The 20,206-nt window shown below is 39.7% G+C and overlaps 1 protein-coding gene across 1 annotated transcript in view; it reads left to right on the top strand.

Annotated features, from left to right (window-relative positions):
• The window catches only part of LOC138470555 (extracellular calcium-sensing receptor-like), a 152,090-nt gene that overhangs the window by 91,541 nt on the left and 40,343 nt on the right, over nt 1-20,206 (top strand). The window contains exon 3 of the mRNA XM_069609036.1: nt 8,868-9,095. Within this exon, the coding sequence (XP_069465137.1) occupies nt 8,868-9,095 (228 nt within the window). The remainder of the gene's footprint in view (nt 1-8,867; nt 9,096-20,206) is intronic.

Raw genomic sequence — 20,206 nt, 5'->3', positions numbered from 1 at the left:
GTGGAATACATATTCCACCTACTCTTTGAAAGTGAACTAGCAACTTTATGTTACGGAGTTGCACACATATTCAGGATCACACTTTCAAAATATGACAGCTATACAATTATTAGAAAAAGTGCAACAAAAGGATGAGGTTTTACAATCAAATATTACAAATCTATTAGCAAATATGTGTGGTACTAAAGAGTACTGGTTTCGACGTCATGGAGATGTACGTTGTATGATCAGAAACCTTGGCCCACCCACTTGGTTTGTTATATTAAGTTGTGTAGAATATGCATGGGAAGATTTACATGATTTCCTATGCATATCAAATAAAAACAAAACAAACATAGATATACTAACACCTGGAGAACTTTGTTCTTTGGATCCTGTTAATGTTTCAAGATGTTTTCACCATCGCTTCATTGCTATGCTAAATTTTATTTGTAATAAAACTGTTCCTCCCCTTAGAGAAGTGCAACACTTCTTTTGGAGAAAAGAATACCAAGCCAGAGGAGCACCACATATCCACATGCTTTTATGGATTAAAGATGCTCCTAAATTTGGTCAAGACAGTGATGCCACTGTTTTACAGTTTATTGAAAAATATGTCACTGTGAAATTCCATCAGAAGCCACAAATAGTGATCCTCATGCACACATTTTACAATTTCAAAGACACAAATGTGGAAAATATTGTCGTCGCAAATACAAAAACAAAGGGAAATACTACACCAAATGCTGATTTGGTTTCCCTAGACCAGTTACAAATACAGGTCAAGTGAACAACCTCATGTCTTCAGTTAGACATAGGGCCTCATTACACGGAAGGCGGTGGTCCAGGGTGCTATTAGCACCCTGGACCATGCCGGTAAATTACCGGCACCGCCTTGGCGGAAAGGGGATTTACCGCCCCATTCCAAGGTTGGTGGGGCGGTAAATCCCCCTTCCGCCATTGCCCTTCCCCATTCCCATTTCTGCCCCATAGGGCTCTATGGGAATGGGGAAGGCGCTAATTGCGGCACCGCAATTTTGCGGTGCCGTAATTAGCTCCGAGGTCCCTTAGCGGGTTGGTTTTTAACGCCTGCAAAAAGCAGGCGTTAAAACACCAACCCGCTAAGGGACCTCGTAGTAAGGCGGTAATGGTTAACGGCCACCGTTACCATTAACGGTGGCCGTTAACCATTACCGCCATAGTGTTTAAAGTAAGTCACCTAAAAATACATATTACATAAAAAGAAAAGAAGAAGAAACATATATCAATGATTATAATGCAATCATTGCCCACTTATGGAATGTAAACATAGATGTGCAGTACATTGCAGACAATTCTACTGCAGTTGCACGATATGTCACAGCATACTTAACTAAAGCAGAAAAGACAGAGCTCCAAGACCTCTGGAATGACCTGTCATCAGATAAAACAGTGTCTCAGAAATTATACAGCTTGGGCATAAAAATGCTCACCCATAGAGAATGTGGATCATATGAAGCAGCTGATCGTTTAACTGGTACTGCATTGTATGGTAAATCTGAAAATATAGTATGGCTAAGTCTTGGTCCAGCTTAATCTAGAAAAAGAGTTCTAAAATCATATGAAGATATAGAAACAATAGCCAAACGTGATACCAACAGCCAAGACATTTTAAAAAACAATTTATATACTACCTAAACAGAAGTAATACTTTGGATGGAAAACATGTGTCTATACCACATAGCCCAAAACTACACATACAAACATAATATGAAACCTGATGAAAAAAAAGGTAAATATAGAGTGACAAACTGTGAAGGCAGCTTAGTTAAACTCACTAAACCAAATTTAATTAATCATATCAAATTGTCATTAACGACTCCTCAACATAAAGAAGTATATTACATGTCCCTGCTACAACTCTTCAAACCATGGAGAAAAGAGGAACACATACTAGATAACTATGACTCATATGAGGATGCTTTCAAAGCTAATGAAAGCACCATAACTGATGTAAACTTTACACAGTACAAAACAATGTTGCACAATGAACATCAACACAAAGAAGAACTCCAAGCCCAACTAGATAAGGACCCTCCTGACAGTAGTCAACCTTCTGTAACAGGAAGCCAAGAACCACTGGGAGAACCACTAATAATAAATGAGGCAGAATTAGCTATAATAGAAGTAGAAAACACCATGTGTCAGTATGAAGATAAAGAAGACTTAACTATACTACAATCAAAACTAAACAATGAGCAACGTAGAATTTTTCAAGAAGTAACAAAACAAATTGCACATGGTGTAAAACATGAAAATAAAGAATGTTCCTGCAATAATTAGAAACCTATACTACTGTACGTCATTGGTGAAGCTGGTTCTGGCAAAACATTCCTAATCAAAATCATTAGTAAGTTCCTTCAACAATTGACAAACAACAAACTGTCAGCTGTTGTCACTGCCCCCATAGGTTTAGCTGCCTACAACATAGGTGGTGTTACATTACACCGATTACTACTATTACCAGTAGAACACCAGAACAAATTAGACTATTGCAAACCTTCTGCAGAAGCTGCAATGGAATTACGCAGAGTATTGAAACAAATGAAAATGCTACTAATAGATGAAGTGAGCATGGTCTCCAACATGATGTTAGCTTTGATTCACCTCAGATTACAAGAAGTACTCAAAAGAGACTATGAAGAGCTCTTTACAGGAAAACACATTATTGTTTTTGGAGATATGCTTCAATTAACACCAGTAAAAGGTGAGCCTATTTTTAAAACATTAGGACACAAACTCTGCCGTAAAACTGTTGGCAGCATTGGAAATGTCAACCTTTGGCAACATTTCCAATACAGAGAATTAACAGAAAACATGCAGCAATCTGCAGATCTCACTTATGCCAACATTTTAAAAAGTATCAGAGTTGGTATACTTTCTAAAGAAGCAGAAGAAATATCGAAAACCCGGCACATTAATGCACTTTATGGCGATAATGCACGTGCTACAGATGTTATGGAACGATTAGCCCACAAAAATGTCTATTGTATGGCCTTAATGCCAACTCTTGCAAGCTGTTTCAAATTCAATGAAATCATGCTAAGTAAATAAATGCAACGAATCATGGAAATTAGCGCCACAGACAAACTAGATGTACATGGTATGACACTACCCATGTGTGGCCAAGCCACAACAAGACTAAATAGTTTAAAAAAATCAATCTCAAACACAGCAGGCTTAGAAAAGATATTAAAATTATCCTTAAATTGCAGAGTAATGCTTAAACGTAACCTTGACTTGGACGAAGGACTAGTTAATGGAGCACTGGGTACAGTTGTTGGCTTTCAAACATACCCACGCGACAACAAAATTCAGTTTGTCAATATACTCTTTGACAAACTTTCAGAAGTAAAAAGGAAAGGACGCTCAACAGCTAGATTCCTTCTCTTCAAAGATATGTATGTACGCAGAGAACAATTTTCTCTAAATCTTGCATACGCAGTCACCTTTCATAAATCACAAGGTCTTACCTTAGACAAAGCAATGATAGATAATGGTAACACAGTCTTTAAAGAAGGCATGAGCTATGTAGCACTATCACGCTTATGTACACTTGACGGTCTATTTCTAATCAACTTTGATGCAAGTAAAATAAACGCTGATATTCCTTGCATTTTGGAATACAATACACTTCGCTCACTATACACCCCCCACCTAAACACATATTCTGTACCACAAAAAGTAAAACGTTATAAAAGAAAAATAAATCAAACAGAAATGCAACAGGATGTCACTGCAAATCCTCCAAAGAGAGTAAAAGAAACTAATACTTCATCAAGTACCACAAGCAAAAAAGAATCAATTAGGGAAAGTAAACCAGGTACTTCTTTAAAGAAGGAAGGCAAACTCCAAAAAAGCAGTCAGATACAGAACTACCTGGACCATTTATATTCTCAAATATAGTTGGTGTAAGTTGCTACGCAAATGTAGCAATGAATATTCTATTTCAATTACCACCAATTGTTGACAACATTTACTTACACAGTACAGACCCATTGTGTATGCAAATATTAGTACTTCACAGAAATGAAGCAAACAATCCTGACAACACGTATAGTGTTTATGGAATAATACAACAATTGGGCTACTGTGCTGGAATGGTGAAATTCACTATAAACTCACAGGAAGATCCACAAGAATTTCTAATGTACTTACTACAAGTACTGGAAAACAAAAACATACCTATAAATGAAATCTTTCAGATTTCATACATGTTGAAACATACATGCACTCTCTGCAACAATGTGACACAAGAAGAAATCCCCAATGAACGCTTCATATATATATATATCAATACCAAATTGTGAATCCATTCCATTTCAGTGACTTGTACAAAATGCAAACCATGGTAGATTATGCTCTACCTGCAATTCAGATAATCGCTCCACGTTAGTAATACAAACACGTAGTAAATACATAATACTAATGCTTCTATGTTACAATGCATATGGTACCAAAAACAACTGCAAGCTGACTGGATTCAAACATGGTCAAATATCACTTGGTAAGAAAACCTTCACAACAATAGGTATAATCTACCACGCAGGAGTCACAACCAATTCAGGGCACTACACTGCATATATAAAAAAGAAATGTGGATGGTTTGAATGTAATGATCGTACTATTACTCTAAAGCAGAGATTACCAGCAAATCTTACAAACACATATTTGATGTTCTTAAAATTCTTAAAAATTTGATAACTGAACTGTATTTAAACCCTAAGTAAACTTGTGTTAAAAAAATATAAACTGTTAGAATACTCCAAAAGCTATCTAACTGCTCAAAGATTCTACAACAACTAATCAGATGAATGAATACCACTAAATTAGACCAGAAAATACACGGTTAGAATACGCCAATTGGTATCTAACTGTCCTAAAATTTAACAATATCCAAATAGATAAATCAATACCACTAAAATATATCAAAAAAATAGACAGTTAGAATACGCCAATTGGTATCTAACTGCTCCAAAATTTTATAATATACAAACAAATAAATAATATGTTACTGCTCCAAAAAAATGCAACAAGCCAAAGTATAAAGCATTAGCCAGAAACAACAAGTGAACACTGAAAACAAACAAACAAATAAACTGTAGCATAACAGAAAAAGGTTTTTATTTAATCCAACATGGATTTTTTTTTCTCCCACAGACCCAATGATTATGGCAACAAATACATAAACTGAGCAAATTGCACAGTACTCTGATTTGTAATCTACTAAATAGTAGGGTCCAAAAAAAAAAGTATGTTGATTATACAATGTAATAAGTCATTACAAAATACTAATACTAACATGCTATTTTCTTTTATCACAGAAATTAACAAGAAATACATGTACTCCGGTTACTAGACCAAACAGTAAGTATACAATAATAAGTAGAACCATAGCAGCATATCACATCCATAGTATCTAATACCTTTGTTCCTTACACATTTGTTTTTCACCCAACTTTATAAGCAAATATGAATGTGATATGCTGCGGTGGTTGTTGCCAGGGCATAGAGTCTTGGGTGCATGGCCGACATTAGATGTATCTGTAGGATTCATGGAGATGAGAACATTTTGCCATATAGGAATGCTTTTCATAAGGAGCCACTCTGTTTCATTAGGAGTAGCAACAAGATAGTTGTTTAGTCAGCTGCACGCGGCCACATTACCTTTGCAACCTCCACTGATATTCATTGAGATCTGAAGATTGTGTTGTTTACTTAGTTGTGCTTACATTTGACTGTCTGCGAGTTAACAAGCACCAACAGCATTAATATTTTCCAGACTCACTACGGACTGTCATATGTGCAGTGGAATCTTTTCTGCAACTGTACAAACCACAGTCAACAACTTGCTACTTAACCTCACGGTGCTCAGTGCAGAGACGGTGTGTAAGTTTCACAGGTCATGGAAGGGCAAGCAGCTCATCAATTTAAGCAATGGGCCATTTAACATGCCCACTGTACACTAGAGCATGCTGCTCCTTGCTCCCAATGTGCCTTAGGCAGCCAGGCGTAACTCAGCCATAAATCAGTAGCTTTGCAAAACGAAATCCGTAGGTGGCAGGACTGTTTGAAATACAGTAGCCTGTCACATGAATCGGTAGGGTTGGCGACAAGGGTGGCATTACCAGGAGACAGAGGATGAAATACGCTTACGTATAGCTCTGCAATTGACAGATGTCCAGTGCCACGACTAAATAAAAGTGAATTAGAAGATGCAAGCATGAGGCCAGTACTGTAGTCCTACGGTCACTTCCTTTGTGATTGGACTTACGCCGGGCAGGTGCACTCTTACTAGGAAACCTCCATTTTGCTTACCTGCAGGCATCTCAGGCAGTACTGTATGCTACAGAGCCATAATGCAATTACAGCACCAAAGCAACTGCTACGCACACACTGACACACAGTTAACATGTACACGTTTTATTTGTAAGAAACATTGGCACTATTACGACAGAGTAGGTGTAGTAAAAATTGTTTAGCAATTGTTCTATTTTCATGTGCAGGTTGTGTAAATTGCTTTTTACAGTGTCTCATTGATTTTGTTTGGCTATATGCTGTTGCGACAGAGGTGCCGGTTCTGATGCATTCCTTCAATGTAAAGTATGTCCTGTTACATATGTGTCAAGTGTACATAAAGCAATACATATTAACTATATTACTTTTTAGACTGTGCTGCTTGCCAATGCAGTTATTATCGTTACTCATTAGTGAAGAGAGACGTTCCCTTCCAGCCATTCTAGGGTTCTTGGCTTTGCTAATATAAAAATAAAAAATAAACATGGTTTGCTATTGTTGTACACTGCAGAGGTTCTGCAATAATAGGAGAGACATCAGTGTAGTTACCACATTGCAGTTGATGTTATGGGTGGTAGTCCTTGCAGTGCAGAGCGGTGGCGCGAGTTATGATTGCTTAGTTTTCCATAACTGGCGAATTTCTGGGGTTTTTCAGTTTTACTTGTAACCATAATGTGAATAGGTTGTTGGTAGTGCAAAGTAACCGTAATGTCACTTTGGAAACATTTTTACACTGATTTTGAGAGGTTTTTCTTAGGGCAACTGAACCCTAACCTCCCTTTAGCAACGTTTTGACGCTGAATTTGCTAGGTTTTTAGTAGTACAACTTAACCATATTGTCCCTTTAACAACGTTTTTTCACTGATATATATATACACAGATGTATACACAGGGGACTGACGTAGAGCCTCCAAATCAGCTTCTTTGATGTGTCCTAAAAATGTTGTATGATCATTTTGTAATGAGTGTATAAAACGTGTAGCCACAGTCGGTGGCATTGACATCTCATTTCATTCAGTTCAGTTCCACGTGGCTGTCTGACCCATGCTTCCCAGCTATTTTGGGTCGAATAAAAGTGCATTATTTCTTGCTTGCTGTAGGCACATTTTTCAGATTGTATTTTCGTTCCTGTGAATACTTTTAATGGAGGTCCGCTGGTACTTTACTCACAAATAAAGACATCATGCTTAGGGCATGCATGGGCGACGTTATTCGCCTTATCCCCATTCCCGAAGTGCCCAGTGCTATGGCTCATCTGCTATTTGCAAAATAGGCTTTGCTAACAAGAACATAGAACAGACTGATGTAATGTTCAATTGTTGATGTCTTTGGTACTATAGTTCTGATGTTGTTATATTTAGTAGGTCTTCCCACAAAGGAATTGCATCGTGTTGATTCCGTATCTGTATTATTATGTAATCATGATCTATGCCGTTTTCATTTGGTTGATATGTTTCTTTCCCCAAGCACGTCCCTCAAATGCAAACAATGATTCTGAGATTACATCTAGAATAGCCACTTGTATCAGAACATGACGTCTGTTTGAACAAGTGTGTTTTTTTTCTGTTTCATGTTTTATGTACCATGTTTAGAGAGACAAAAGTAGGCAGATTGTATAGAGAATTCTCCTTTGTATGGCAGCCTTGTTTTACCAGTAGTATCTTGATGATTTCCCATTTGCATTTACATACATGGTATTCTTAATAAAACAAAATAGTCTAACCCCAAACATCTCTTTCCTGTCTCAGATTGTAGGGTAGGATTATATTGTAGGGTACATTAAGTTGGTGCTAGAATTACATAATCAGATGAACTTAATTTTGGGGTGAGTTTTGAAATTACCCGGTGTCACTAAATTAAGTGTGCTTATTTTAAAAACACCACATTGGTTATGTCCCCAGTGCTGATGGTAACAGTTGTTACCCTGGCACTTCAACCACAAGCCCAATGTGTACGCTTACCAGGCTGCCCCCAATGCCCGGGTTGCCATGCTGGCACAAAATATGACAGGTAATATTAACTATTAAAAGTATAATGTGTAGAGCTAGAGGGGATGCATGTTTTCTATGGAATTCCTGTTTGGTCCCTTATACATCAATTATTGTACAGGGCAGTGCTTCCTGTGAGCTCCTCGTAATTGCTGTGTTTAATCTTGCTATGGGAACCAATGTAAGAGTTAATGAGATCTCATTAATTCACACTGTACTTTCAATATAAAATCAGAAAGTGACATTTGTAATACAAGACATTTGTCTAGAATCCTTTTGTGGCGGTAACCCATTACACAGCTCTATTTCCATACAACATACAACACCTACCGATATATGAGCGATCGCCTTCAACTTCTCTATTTTTAATGTATATGACCTGTTCCAAATACCTCCAATGTTAGACAGGCTTTCTGCCTAGGGTTACCTTGCTTCTTGATTGGAAATGTACTCCCTGTCCTCAATAATTCTTCTTTTGTTTATAAACCAGGTCCACTCACCAGGCTTTTGTTTTGCATTTAATTGTGTGATGAATTGATACATATTTGCCTATGTCTTCTGCAGCTCCTCCACTACATGAAGCATGTACAATTCAGGAGCACTAATGGAGAAGAGGTGTCTTTTGACAGCAATGGACGTCCCCCCGCCAGGTACGATATCATCAACTGGCAGCGTGGACTGGACGGAGCCATCCGCCTCATTAAAGTGGGGATCTTTGACACAAAGGCACCCAATGGGCAGCAGCTCTATGTCAATAGCAGTGCTCTTCTGTGGACTAAACAGGACCGAAAGGTACCATTTCCACAATGATTAGATGGACCCAAACAAAGCATTGCATTCCATTTAAAAAGACATCTGCATTGCATTCAATTGATCTGTATAGATAGTGTTGTATGAAATTTGTTTTGATATTTCACATGCTATATGTAAATTTTTCTGTTCACCGGATTTGGACATGTGCACATCCAGACATACTCTGAGACACAAATTCTCCATGCAGCCTCTTTTGGTTACATTGAGAGCTCTGTCCGTCCCGGTCAGCCATTTTAACGGCACATCCATATCCTAAGGCTGTCTGAATGAGTATGCATGGTTCATGGATACTAAATCCTATAAAGTTATAGTGTGTGCTATGAACAGTGAAATGTACACCAACCCCTGTGTGCATTTCATACAAAGTGATTCAAGCATACAAACTGTTTATCACAGACATATTTGTCAAGTATAAAATACTGTGGACATTCTTAAGTTCCCAAAATGGTCGTTGATTTTATGTAAAATAGGCAGGTACCCTTACTGCTGCTATTCATCCCTTTTCCCATATTCACAAAGTCATTTTTAAAACGTATGTTATAAATAATGCGTTCGCTGACACGAGGTTGTTATAATTTTCTCCAGCATTTATTTATGAGAGAAAGTCCCCAGGTGGGAGCAACTCCTTTCATGTTCATCACATCGCTTGCATAGATCTGGGATCCTGAGATTCCAGAGCTATACTACATCATATGTGTCACGTCACCAGTTGTATAACTAATATAACATCTCCCCCTCCACCTATTCTCACAATAAAACAAAAGAAAGTTATTTTTATGAAGGACATATGAAGGAAAAACAGAAAAGAAAGTGTCTACAGGAATTTTGAAGAAAAACAGCAAAAGGAACCTGGCTAAAACACATGGTGCAGGAACGCCAAACAACACAACATAAATTGTGTAACTTAATTAACTCCTATCTATAATAACATGTAAAGGATATGGTTTTGAAACACCATCACTTCCCTGCGTCACAAGGTGACAAAACAAATTGCTATACTCCAAAACATTTTTTTAAATAATAAATAAAATCCTTCTTGAAATTCTGTATTGTTCTCCTATTCTTTGATGATATATCACTCTTTCCACCGATGTCTCTGGAATTCTCTGATGAAACCCCTTCCTCCGATGGTACAATGTCATCACACAACCATTTCCTGCCATCTTCTAGGATCACAGACTTCCTTGAACACTTCACCACTCTTTGAGGAGCTCTGTATTTAAACTCTCCTTTCAACATCTTCCTTGGCTCCTTGACACAAAAATCCAGTCCCCCTCTTTAATCTCACTTTCCAACCCATGTTTATTGTCATCATAATACCTCTTATATCCTGCTTGTCTTTTCTTCACTCTTCTCACTATCTCCTCCATGTTAATCTCTCTATTCCCTTTTGCCACAAGCCAAGCAGGTCTAAGTCTATTAGAGGCTGTTCCCCCTCTCATCAATGTGAATGGTTCTTCTTATGTCTTATATGTGGGGTCACTCTGTATGTGTTCAATGCCTCTTTTAGTGTCCCTTTCCATGATAGGTTGTTGGTAATTGCTAGTTAAATTATGCCCTTTATGAATCCATTCATTCTTTCGACTAAACCATTGACCATTGGATGATATAATGCCATTGTTCTAAGTTCAATGGCTCTCTCTCTCATGAAATTTTGCAACTCCACCGACATGAATTGAACCCCATTATCTAATATCATTTCTTGGGGGTCTCCTTCTTGGTTAAAAATCTCTCAATTTTTATGGTGATAACTGTCCCTTCCACAATACCGCACTCCACCCATTTGGATGTATAGTTTACTAAAACAATGATATAAACCTTTTGGGGTCTGTTGGGTATTTTGTGTAGATTTGGGGCCTGGCGGTATTTTCTTACCGCCGAAAAATAATTTAGCAACAATCACTCCTTGTATTCAGATTGGGTTATGTATCATAATAATACAGTGGATATGCATTATTTCAGTACACAGACATGCGTGGTTGGTATGCGTGGTTGGTATGCATGGTTGGTGGTATTTTTGGTGAGCATAATTCCTTTGTTTTATTTGTGGCCCCAATATCCAGAACCCCTTATTTTTGTTTAGATCTTTCGTGTAATCACTAGAGAGACCTCAGGCTTGCATTTCAGAAACACCACATTTTCATTTTTAGTGTGCCACCATGGGCAATTTTTCGCTGTCTTATCTACGGCAGCGAGCTATCATGCGGTATCTATCACCAACTTATTTACGTGTGGTGAGCTATGTCCAGAGCCTCTCTTTCTGCCGACTCATAGACCTCCGGCAGACTATAACACACACAGTTAGTTATAATTGCTCATACTGAATGACATTGTGCACACAGCTGCAGCCAAATCTTATTTTTAGCTACCTTAAAAATGACAATTGCACTGTCTAAACATCTCCCCACATCATCAGCACTGTATTGGTAAATGCACAAAGGAAAGAGAAAATAAAACACACCACCCGTCTGCTTTCAGATATTTTTGTGTATTATAAAAGTTGCATTTAAACACGATCTCACTCTTTTTACAGAAATAAACGAAATAGCACAGTAACAGCATTATTTGTGATACACTGAGAAGAGAATGGCGGGGAACAAGAATTCAATTTGCAACATTAAACACGTGGGTAAAGCCCAGGAATCTCCTTTCCTACACTGACCGAATATTTTCGCACACACTCAGCCCCCACACTTCAGCGAGATAATTACCAGGCTTGTTCAGCATGTAACTTCTTTGGCTGGTCACCTTCTGGAGGGGTTCACCCAGCAAGGACACGCATTTGCTGTCACTCAAACTGGGACTTGTTGACTGGAAATCCCAGTCTCTGCAACCAAGCTGGATCAGCTTTAGGAATCAGGCATCCCCAGCTATCAACCCAGTCCTTCCCCGAGCTGTGTCAAGATGTCTCTCCCCAGCTTCCTCCTCGAGATTATACAAGAAAACTCTGGTTACCTCCTACCAAAGGATCCTAACCAATAAAATTCTATCATGCCCTAACCACCCTCTGCACACAATGTCTTGGCTTATACAGTTGCAACTGTAACCAAACTGATTTCCTGCTTATTCGAGGTCTTTGCTTCCTGCAGTTACTGTGGACAGAGAAGCAGAGCAAAAAGAAAAAAAAACTGAATGTGCGTTTAAATAATGACTTTCAAAGTCTGACTCATTTTGCAGTGGAGAACACATTATTATTAGTGGGTTATGATCAGGTTAGTTGTTAATGAGGTTAGTTTATTAATTTTCAAATGTGTCTCTTGCAACATAGGCATTTCAGGTGAAAAATAGTGTGCATTTTGAATGTACAAATGTGTGCTTTTAACTGTGAAAAAAAATGATTTGCATTTTATATGTAAAAATCGTTTTTGACTCTATAACCTGCCCTCACTTATATGTCCATGTTACACTGGCAACACATAGCTTGAAACAATTGCATCATAGCAATGCACCAAACCCATGCAGTGGTACTGCATAAAGAAAAACATGCTACACATTGATCCTGTGCAGTAGTGCTGTACTCTGTGCTGTACTCTGTGTTGTAACACGCTAAATAACCTTACAGGTCCCAGCGTTTCATATGGTCCTGTTATATCAATATCCAATTTGGTCCATACAGACTTCGGAACTTCCACCGGTTATAAAGGCATTGATTGAACTCTCTTCCCTTTATCGCTAACAGCACATGCTGCGCACTCCTTGACTAAAAGTTCCACCTGATTCCACATATTTGGTCACCAATATACCTCTCTCACCCTCCTTTTGGTGAGGCTTCTCCCCACATGGCCTTCATGAGCAATCTCCATTATTCTCTCCCTCAATGACACTGGTGGAATGATTCGGTCTCCTCTGTACACACATGTATCGTCACACAACATCTCATCTTTTATCTTATACAACATATTGATGCCTTGATCAACATCTATTCAATCACTTCTAATGGCTCTTCTCAAATATACCTGTTCAATGTTTTGACTGCTCTGGCCCATTCCTCCTTGGAAATACTTGGATGTATGTGTGCTAATATACACTCTGTGCTCTGTTCCTCTATGAATTCATCATCTCTCTCATTTTTACCATCACAGTCCCAAGGTAACCTTGGAAAACAGTCCACCACAATATTAGACTTGCCTGGAGTATATTTCACTATAACATTATATTGCATGATGTCCAAGATCCACCTCCTAATCTGTGGTGATGCCTAATGTGGACTTTTAGAATTGAGTACATGAATTAATGGTTTATGGTCAGTTCTCAATTTAATTGGCACACCCCAAATGAGACCTCTATAGTGTTCCAATATCCACTTCATTCCCAACGCGTCTCTCTCAATGGTGGAATCATTTTTTTCTGCTCTTTTTAGAAATCTGGATGTGAAAGCATTTGGCACCACGCACTTGCGCATGTTGAGCATTGGGGCTTTGTTAATGAATCACTTTAATTGTTCAAATTCTTCTCTGCATCCATCAGACAACATACATTTTACACCTTTACCCATTAAATCTCTCATATGTCTCGTCTTATCTGAATAATGATAGAGGAATTTCAAATAGTATTCAGTCAATGCCAAAAAACTCTGGAGCTTATCTTTATTTGTGGGTTTCGGAATATCCAAAATTGTATCTACTAGGGCTTTTTTGGGTTTTATTCCTTCAGCATTTATTTAATGACCCAACTACGTTACCTTACTCTTTTTAATTTTGCACTTGTCTATCCTCAGCACGTGACCTCTCTTCTGTATTACTTGTAAAACACCCAAATGTTTTGCATTGTGTTCCTCTTCCGTCACTGCTGAAATAAGTATATCGTCTTGAAAATAATCAACTCCTTGGAGACACTCAAACAACCGATGCAGAGTGATTGGCTGTGTGAGTGTGTGAATGAGGGAATGAGTAACTGAATGAGTGAGTGAGTGAGTGAGTGAATGAGTGAAAAGATGAACAGTTACTCACTGTCATGTGGACCTAAGCACTTTGATGCACTTATGTGCCAGACTATCTACCTTGCTATTATACATCTTTGTATGGTTATTCTAGGTTTTGATAATGATCTTTGTTCATTAAGTCAAGTGTAATGTTATCATTAAGACTGCAATATATTCTGGAAGTGATCATTAGAAATTATCATTTAAAACTGTTCAAAAGAGTCATTTATATAGGGTGTGTTGTCCTTTATTTATAGCTTTTCTGGCCAAGGGCACACACTTTTTTGTCTCTGAAAATACCATGTCTTCTTGAAAGGATTGCACTCAAATAAACAAATGATCTTTTTCATTTTTTGGGCACCAAGGCAATTTTTAGTTTAACAGTGTGGCCACTGATGTGTTAGTAGTGCTGTTGAACATTGTGGCCTGGGCCTCAGGTCTTGAACAAAGGCTATCAAAAACCCTCCTTGCTAGAGAAGTCTATCTAGCCCCCAACCCTAACTCCTGCCGTTCAGGCAATGGACTTCATTGTGATGGTAGCATTCCTGCAAAACACATAAAATGACAATGTATGCCTCCAAATATCAGGCTGGTTTGCACCTTAGGTGATGCCTCTGTTGGTTCTATTTTCATTGTACTGTAACCATAGAATCTACTGCACCCCATGATCCATTCCTTAAAGCTATCTGTCTTTTCTCTCTGACCATAGTGTTCCAGCAATAGCTGGGGTGGCCCTAGCTAATATGTATGTGACTGTCAGACTCTCACCCTCAAAGAGACAGAAACATAACGTGAGACAGAGAGAGACAGAGACAGAAAGAGTGCACACTAGGAGGAGCTGGTATAAATATATTATTTTGTTTTGTATTGTTTTGTAAGGTGTCTTTATAAACACAAGTTGCTGCAAAGCTCCACTTGGTCGAAAATATATTTGTATTGATTAGGGGAGGTATGAGTTAGAGGTTTTGGAGTCAGTATTAGGTAGGACAACTTATGTATGTATAGTGTAAAGTATCCTATTGCAGTGGAGAAGCACATTTCTACTGTCCAAGCTCATAAATGTGGTAGTGGTACAGGGAGTATATTCCAGATAAACAAGCAGTAGGATAAGATAATCTTTTGAATATACCGGATGAGGGCATTTACAGTAGATAGCTGGTTGGATATATCAGCATCTGTGTAGAATGTTGGAGGTGGCACTAAGGAGAAGCTCCTACGAAGTGGTCAGACCTGATAGCACGTACACTTGCCTGAGAAGTCGAACATTTTTTTCATTAGCCACCGCTTGAGTTTAGTATAATTTTTTTTATTTTTTTATTTTTTTAACCTAGCATATATTTTCTTTAGTCTTTGATTTTTGGGGATGTTGTTCCACAGTGAAGAAGCAGTGAAGGAAGAGGATCTTGTCTTTTTGATTTAGCTTAAGTACAGGCCTCATTATAGTATGGACAAACGACTGTGTTAGGCAGAATCATATGCAGTACCCTTTGGGAACACCACACACAATTAAGACTACAAGTGACAGTACAAATTCACCTTTGGTGCAAGCCTGTACTACACAGTAAAGTGGTAGCGATTGCTGAGCAGCCAGACATATCTCAAGAGTAAAGTGAGCAGTATCAATAGTTACACAAAGGACAGCAATTACTATGGTTCAAACACTGACTCAAGGTTTCTGAGTAAAAGAATATACATTTATTTAAACATCAGTTGTAAAACAATTCACTAAGTGAAGCAGCAGAAAAATCACACTCTTAATATAGTACACAACACCTGATGAATTACGCTCAAAATGAAGTGTGAGTACAATGGCACTCCAGCAATTTAAAAGAGAGAGAAAGGCAAGGTTATACAAAATTAAGCAGCACCAACAAGTAAGTAGGCAGGGCAATCTAGAAAAGGCTTGCTACTATGAGGATTCAAATCAATAGGCCTGGGCCAATGTTAATGGTACAGAGACTTTGCAGAGGATAACACAGTTCAGAGTAGTTCGCGTTAAGTCTTTGCCAAAAGTTTGAAACGAAGTTGGTCGGAAGAAAAGTTACTTAAAAGAGTAGAGAAGGACAAGCCATCGGATTGCCGAAAGATTTCAAACACTTTTACTGCGTAACGAACACCCGGGTTAGAATAATACCTTAAATGAAGAAGATGGCTGTAGCTGAGGGAGAAGTTCCTGGCAGGTCCTGCAGGCTCACGGTTCCTGAAGCGACTGTTGGACTGATACGAAGTAGGAAGATTGTCTGGTCCTGTACTGCCCAGGAAAGAAACCAGCAGCAGAGCAAAGCAACGAATAAAAGGTGCGCTCCTTAAAACCCAAACAGGGTCCGGTCCTCCTGGCTATCCGGTTCACTGCAGCTGTGCATAACATATTCGACCAGGGGATGGAGGCCTTGCTTGGTGTTTGGCAAACTGGTTGGTCCCACCAGCTCAAGGGAAGAAGATTCCTTGCCGATCTTCTCTGTCGTCGAAGTTTGGAGATTCAGACTTGCAGCAGGACTTCACCGGGAGGTTCAGTTGTGGTAGTGGTCCTCTTCTTTGAGCTTCTCTTTGGTTCTCTCGATCCAGTGGCGACTCTGCCTTCCAAGCCCCAGAGACCTGCTTTTTATGCAGTTTGTCCCCATTCACACAACCTGGCTGTCAATCACACAGCAGGGTGGCTGTCCTGGTGGGACAGTCACCACAGCCAATCACACAGGGTGCGACCCTGTGCAGGGAATCTCAAACCCCTCCCTCACATCCTGTCCCCCTCAGACATTCAGGCACCTAAGGAGGGCTTCTGTGCAGAAGCCTGCCAAAGGACGACGAACAAAGGAACCATACCTGGTTTGGCAAGCAGAGTAAAACACGAGAAAACCCTTTACAAAAAGAAATGGCAAATAAACCCAACCGAAACCAGATAAAATTAAATTGGGTCCAGCGGATTTAGCGGATTTAAGTTCAAGCCTACTAACTTAACCTAACACAGTACCAAGACTATTTAAATAGACCGCGGTAGGAAAAATAGGGTATATACCACTCCCACCAGCCAAATCTTAAAGAAAGGGGAATGAAATAATGTTCCATGAGAAACAGACAAAATGAGATAACTATTAATCCTTTCCAGAACTCTATGTAAGATCATTTGTACTGGGTCTTTGGGTTTAAAAAGACTAATAAAGTCAATGGCAAGTTTACATGCTCTGGGAGACAGTAGTAGTCCCAGTAAATGGAGTTTAAAGTGGGAAGTCTGAAAAAGACAACCCTGTGTCACTGCACTAAAGGTGCTGTGTAACACACAGTAAAAAGATGATGCCTATGGAGTAGGTGAAGCTCCACAGTCTATGAACTCTTACCAGGTGACAAAAATAAATTCTAGAAATCCAGCAAAGATGCTGAGGGAGAATTCTCCCTAACACACTGATATTAGTGATTAGCTATGCCTATATGTACATCTCCTGTTCACCCTATATAACACAAATATGTACAGAAAATAAAACACCTTTAAGAAATTCAGTGGTTTACATGGTAATACTATTTTGATTTTTTCAAGATGGAGCACCATGTTCTAATTCCGTTTTATTTACTACCATGTGACCCTATAATATGGTGGGTGCTAAAACAACTGGAGGTAAATTATACATTCCAACTATTTAGTGTTAAATTGAAGGCTGTAATGAAGGCTGTAATGCTGTTCTGTTTGAATACAAACATCTGAATGGTTGACGGGTGTTAGGGAGAATGCTCTGTTTAGGCTGAATTTCCTAACCTAGTGAGTCCCCCAGCAGCTTTGCTGGATTTCTGGAGTTTGTTTTTGTCCATCCTGCCAAGAGTGAGACTCTTTTCTCCCCCTCTTGGACATGAATGTGGTTGATTCCTGTGAATGTCAATGTGTTCTATGGGCTATGAGGTCTATCACTCCATAGGGTCTCATGTGTTTTACTATGTGTGTTACACCGCACCCTCCGTGCCGTAACACTTGGGCGTCCTAGAGGATCCCCACCATAGACTCCATACCCTGGGACTAACAGAACTAGTACAAACCATCCTATTGTGGACGTACTAGTAGGGGTAATTCGATTACCCCTGGGTCTGTTATTCGAGGGGGCACTGTCCCGTCCCCCCTCGTCGAGGTTTGGCTGGTGGCAGTAAAAACTACTTGTTATATTCGACTCCGAATATAACTCTATGGGATTCTTCCCATTGTTGGAGACTAATACTTTATCCCGTTAGTCTCTAACATACCGCCGGTTTATTTGTCTTAAATAAATCTACCAGTCAGTATTTTCTGCCAGAACTTGGTTTTTAAAATGGCATCTGTGTTCACCTCTGTAACTCCGAACCAAAGGTTGAGCCCTTTGTTCCACTTTTGGCAGGCTTCTACACAGAGGCCCTCCAGAGTGGTGCCATTTTGTCTGGGTACCACAGGAGGCGTGGGAGGGGGTTTAGGCACCCTGGACTGAGTTGCCTTGCCAACTCAAGTCGCACTCTGGTGTGATTGGCCCAAGTGGTGAGCCACCCCGCTCACCACTTAGCGTGTTTTGACTCAAAGCGTATGTCTCGAGACCTGATGTAGGAGCGTTGCTTCTAGCATCATCAGAGGAAGAAGAAGAGAGTGAAGCTCTTCCGGATCTCCTCAGAGGCTTACCTTTAGATGAAAAAATTGAAGGAGTGAATCTCTCTTCAAATCTGACACCTGAGCAACACGAAGAGTGCAAATCTATGTTGAATCAGTTTGCCTCTCTGTTCTCACTTTCACCATGCTTGACCCCTTGGGGCCAGCATGACATACTCACTGGTGACTGTCTGCCAGTGAAAAGCAGAGGATACCGAATGTCAGAAAACGTACGAACCCACATCAAAGGTGAGGTCAGCAAGATGCTTGATCTCGGGGTAATAGAGCCCTCTACTAGTCCATGGTCTAGCCCAGTTGTGTTAGTACCAAAGGCAGGATCTAAAGAACTTAGATTCTGCGTGGATTATAGAGCACTTAATGCAGTCACCAAGACTGATGCCCACCCTTTGCCAAACAACAGATGAGTTGGTGGATAAACTTGGTTCAGCCAAGTTCCTCAGCACATTTGACTTGACGTCAGGCTATTGGCAAATAGCCCTGACAGACCATGCCAAGGAGAAAACTGCATTTTCTACCCCCGTTGGCTTATACCAGTTTAAGGTGATGCCTTTCGGATTGGAAAATGCACCTGCTACATTTCAACGGATGGTAAACCAGGTTCTGAATGGGATGGAGGACTTCTGCATGGCATACTTGGATGACATAGCAGTGTTCAGCAATTCCTGGGAGGAACATGTAACCCACCTAAGAGATGTTTTGCAGGCTCTTGGACGAGCCAATCTGACCATAAAGGCGAGTAAATGCCAAATTGGACAGAGTAAGGTAGTCTATCTTGGACATGAGGTAGGAGGTGGAGAAATAAGGCCTTTGCTCAGTAAGATTGAAGCTGTGCAAAATTGGACAACACCTACTACTCAGACACAAGTGAGAGCCTTCCTAGGTCTCACTGGGTATTACATGAATTTCATTGAGAACTATGGGACCATAGCTTCTCCTCTGAATGTCATCTCCTCTCCAAAATTTCCTAAAAAGGTTAGATGGAACGAGGAGTGCAATCAGGCGTTTGAAAACCTGAAAAAGGCTCTTTGCCAAGCCCCAGTACTCAGAGCTCCTGATTACCACCAAACTTTCATTGTGCAGACAGATGCTTCTAATGTAGGAATAGGTGCCGTACTCAGTCAACTGGAAGGGAAAGGTAGGGAGCACCCCGTTTGCTTCATCAGCCGCAAGCTGAAGGATCCTGAAACAAGGTGGGCAACAATCAAAAGAGAATGCTTTGCTATCGTCTGGGCTCTGAAGAAGTTTAGGCCATACTTGTATGGTTCTACTTTTGTCATTCAGACTAACCACCAACCCTTGAGATGGTTAATGCAAATGAAAGGGGAAAACCCAAAACTACTGAGATGGTCAATCTGCCTGCAAGGGTTTGATTTCACCATTGAGCACAGGTCAGGGTGTCACCACCAAAATGCTGATGGTCTCTCTAGGATGTATGTCATCGACTAGAGGTATGAGATTCATCCAGGAGTGGATTAAATCCTCCTGTCCCTTAGTCTGGGGGGCGGCGAGTGTTAGGGAGAATTCTCTGTTTAGGCTGAATTTCCTAACCTAGTGAGT

The sequence above is a fragment of the Ambystoma mexicanum genome, chromosome 1p, assembly GCF_040938575.1.
Source record: "Ambystoma mexicanum isolate Mex_15411 chromosome 1p, UKY_AmexF1_1, whole genome shotgun sequence".
Lineage (NCBI taxonomy): Eukaryota > Metazoa > Chordata > Amphibia > Caudata > Ambystomatidae > Ambystoma > Ambystoma mexicanum.
Note: the sequence above shows the minus strand (reverse complement) of the source record. Positions and strands in the feature narration are given on the sequence as shown.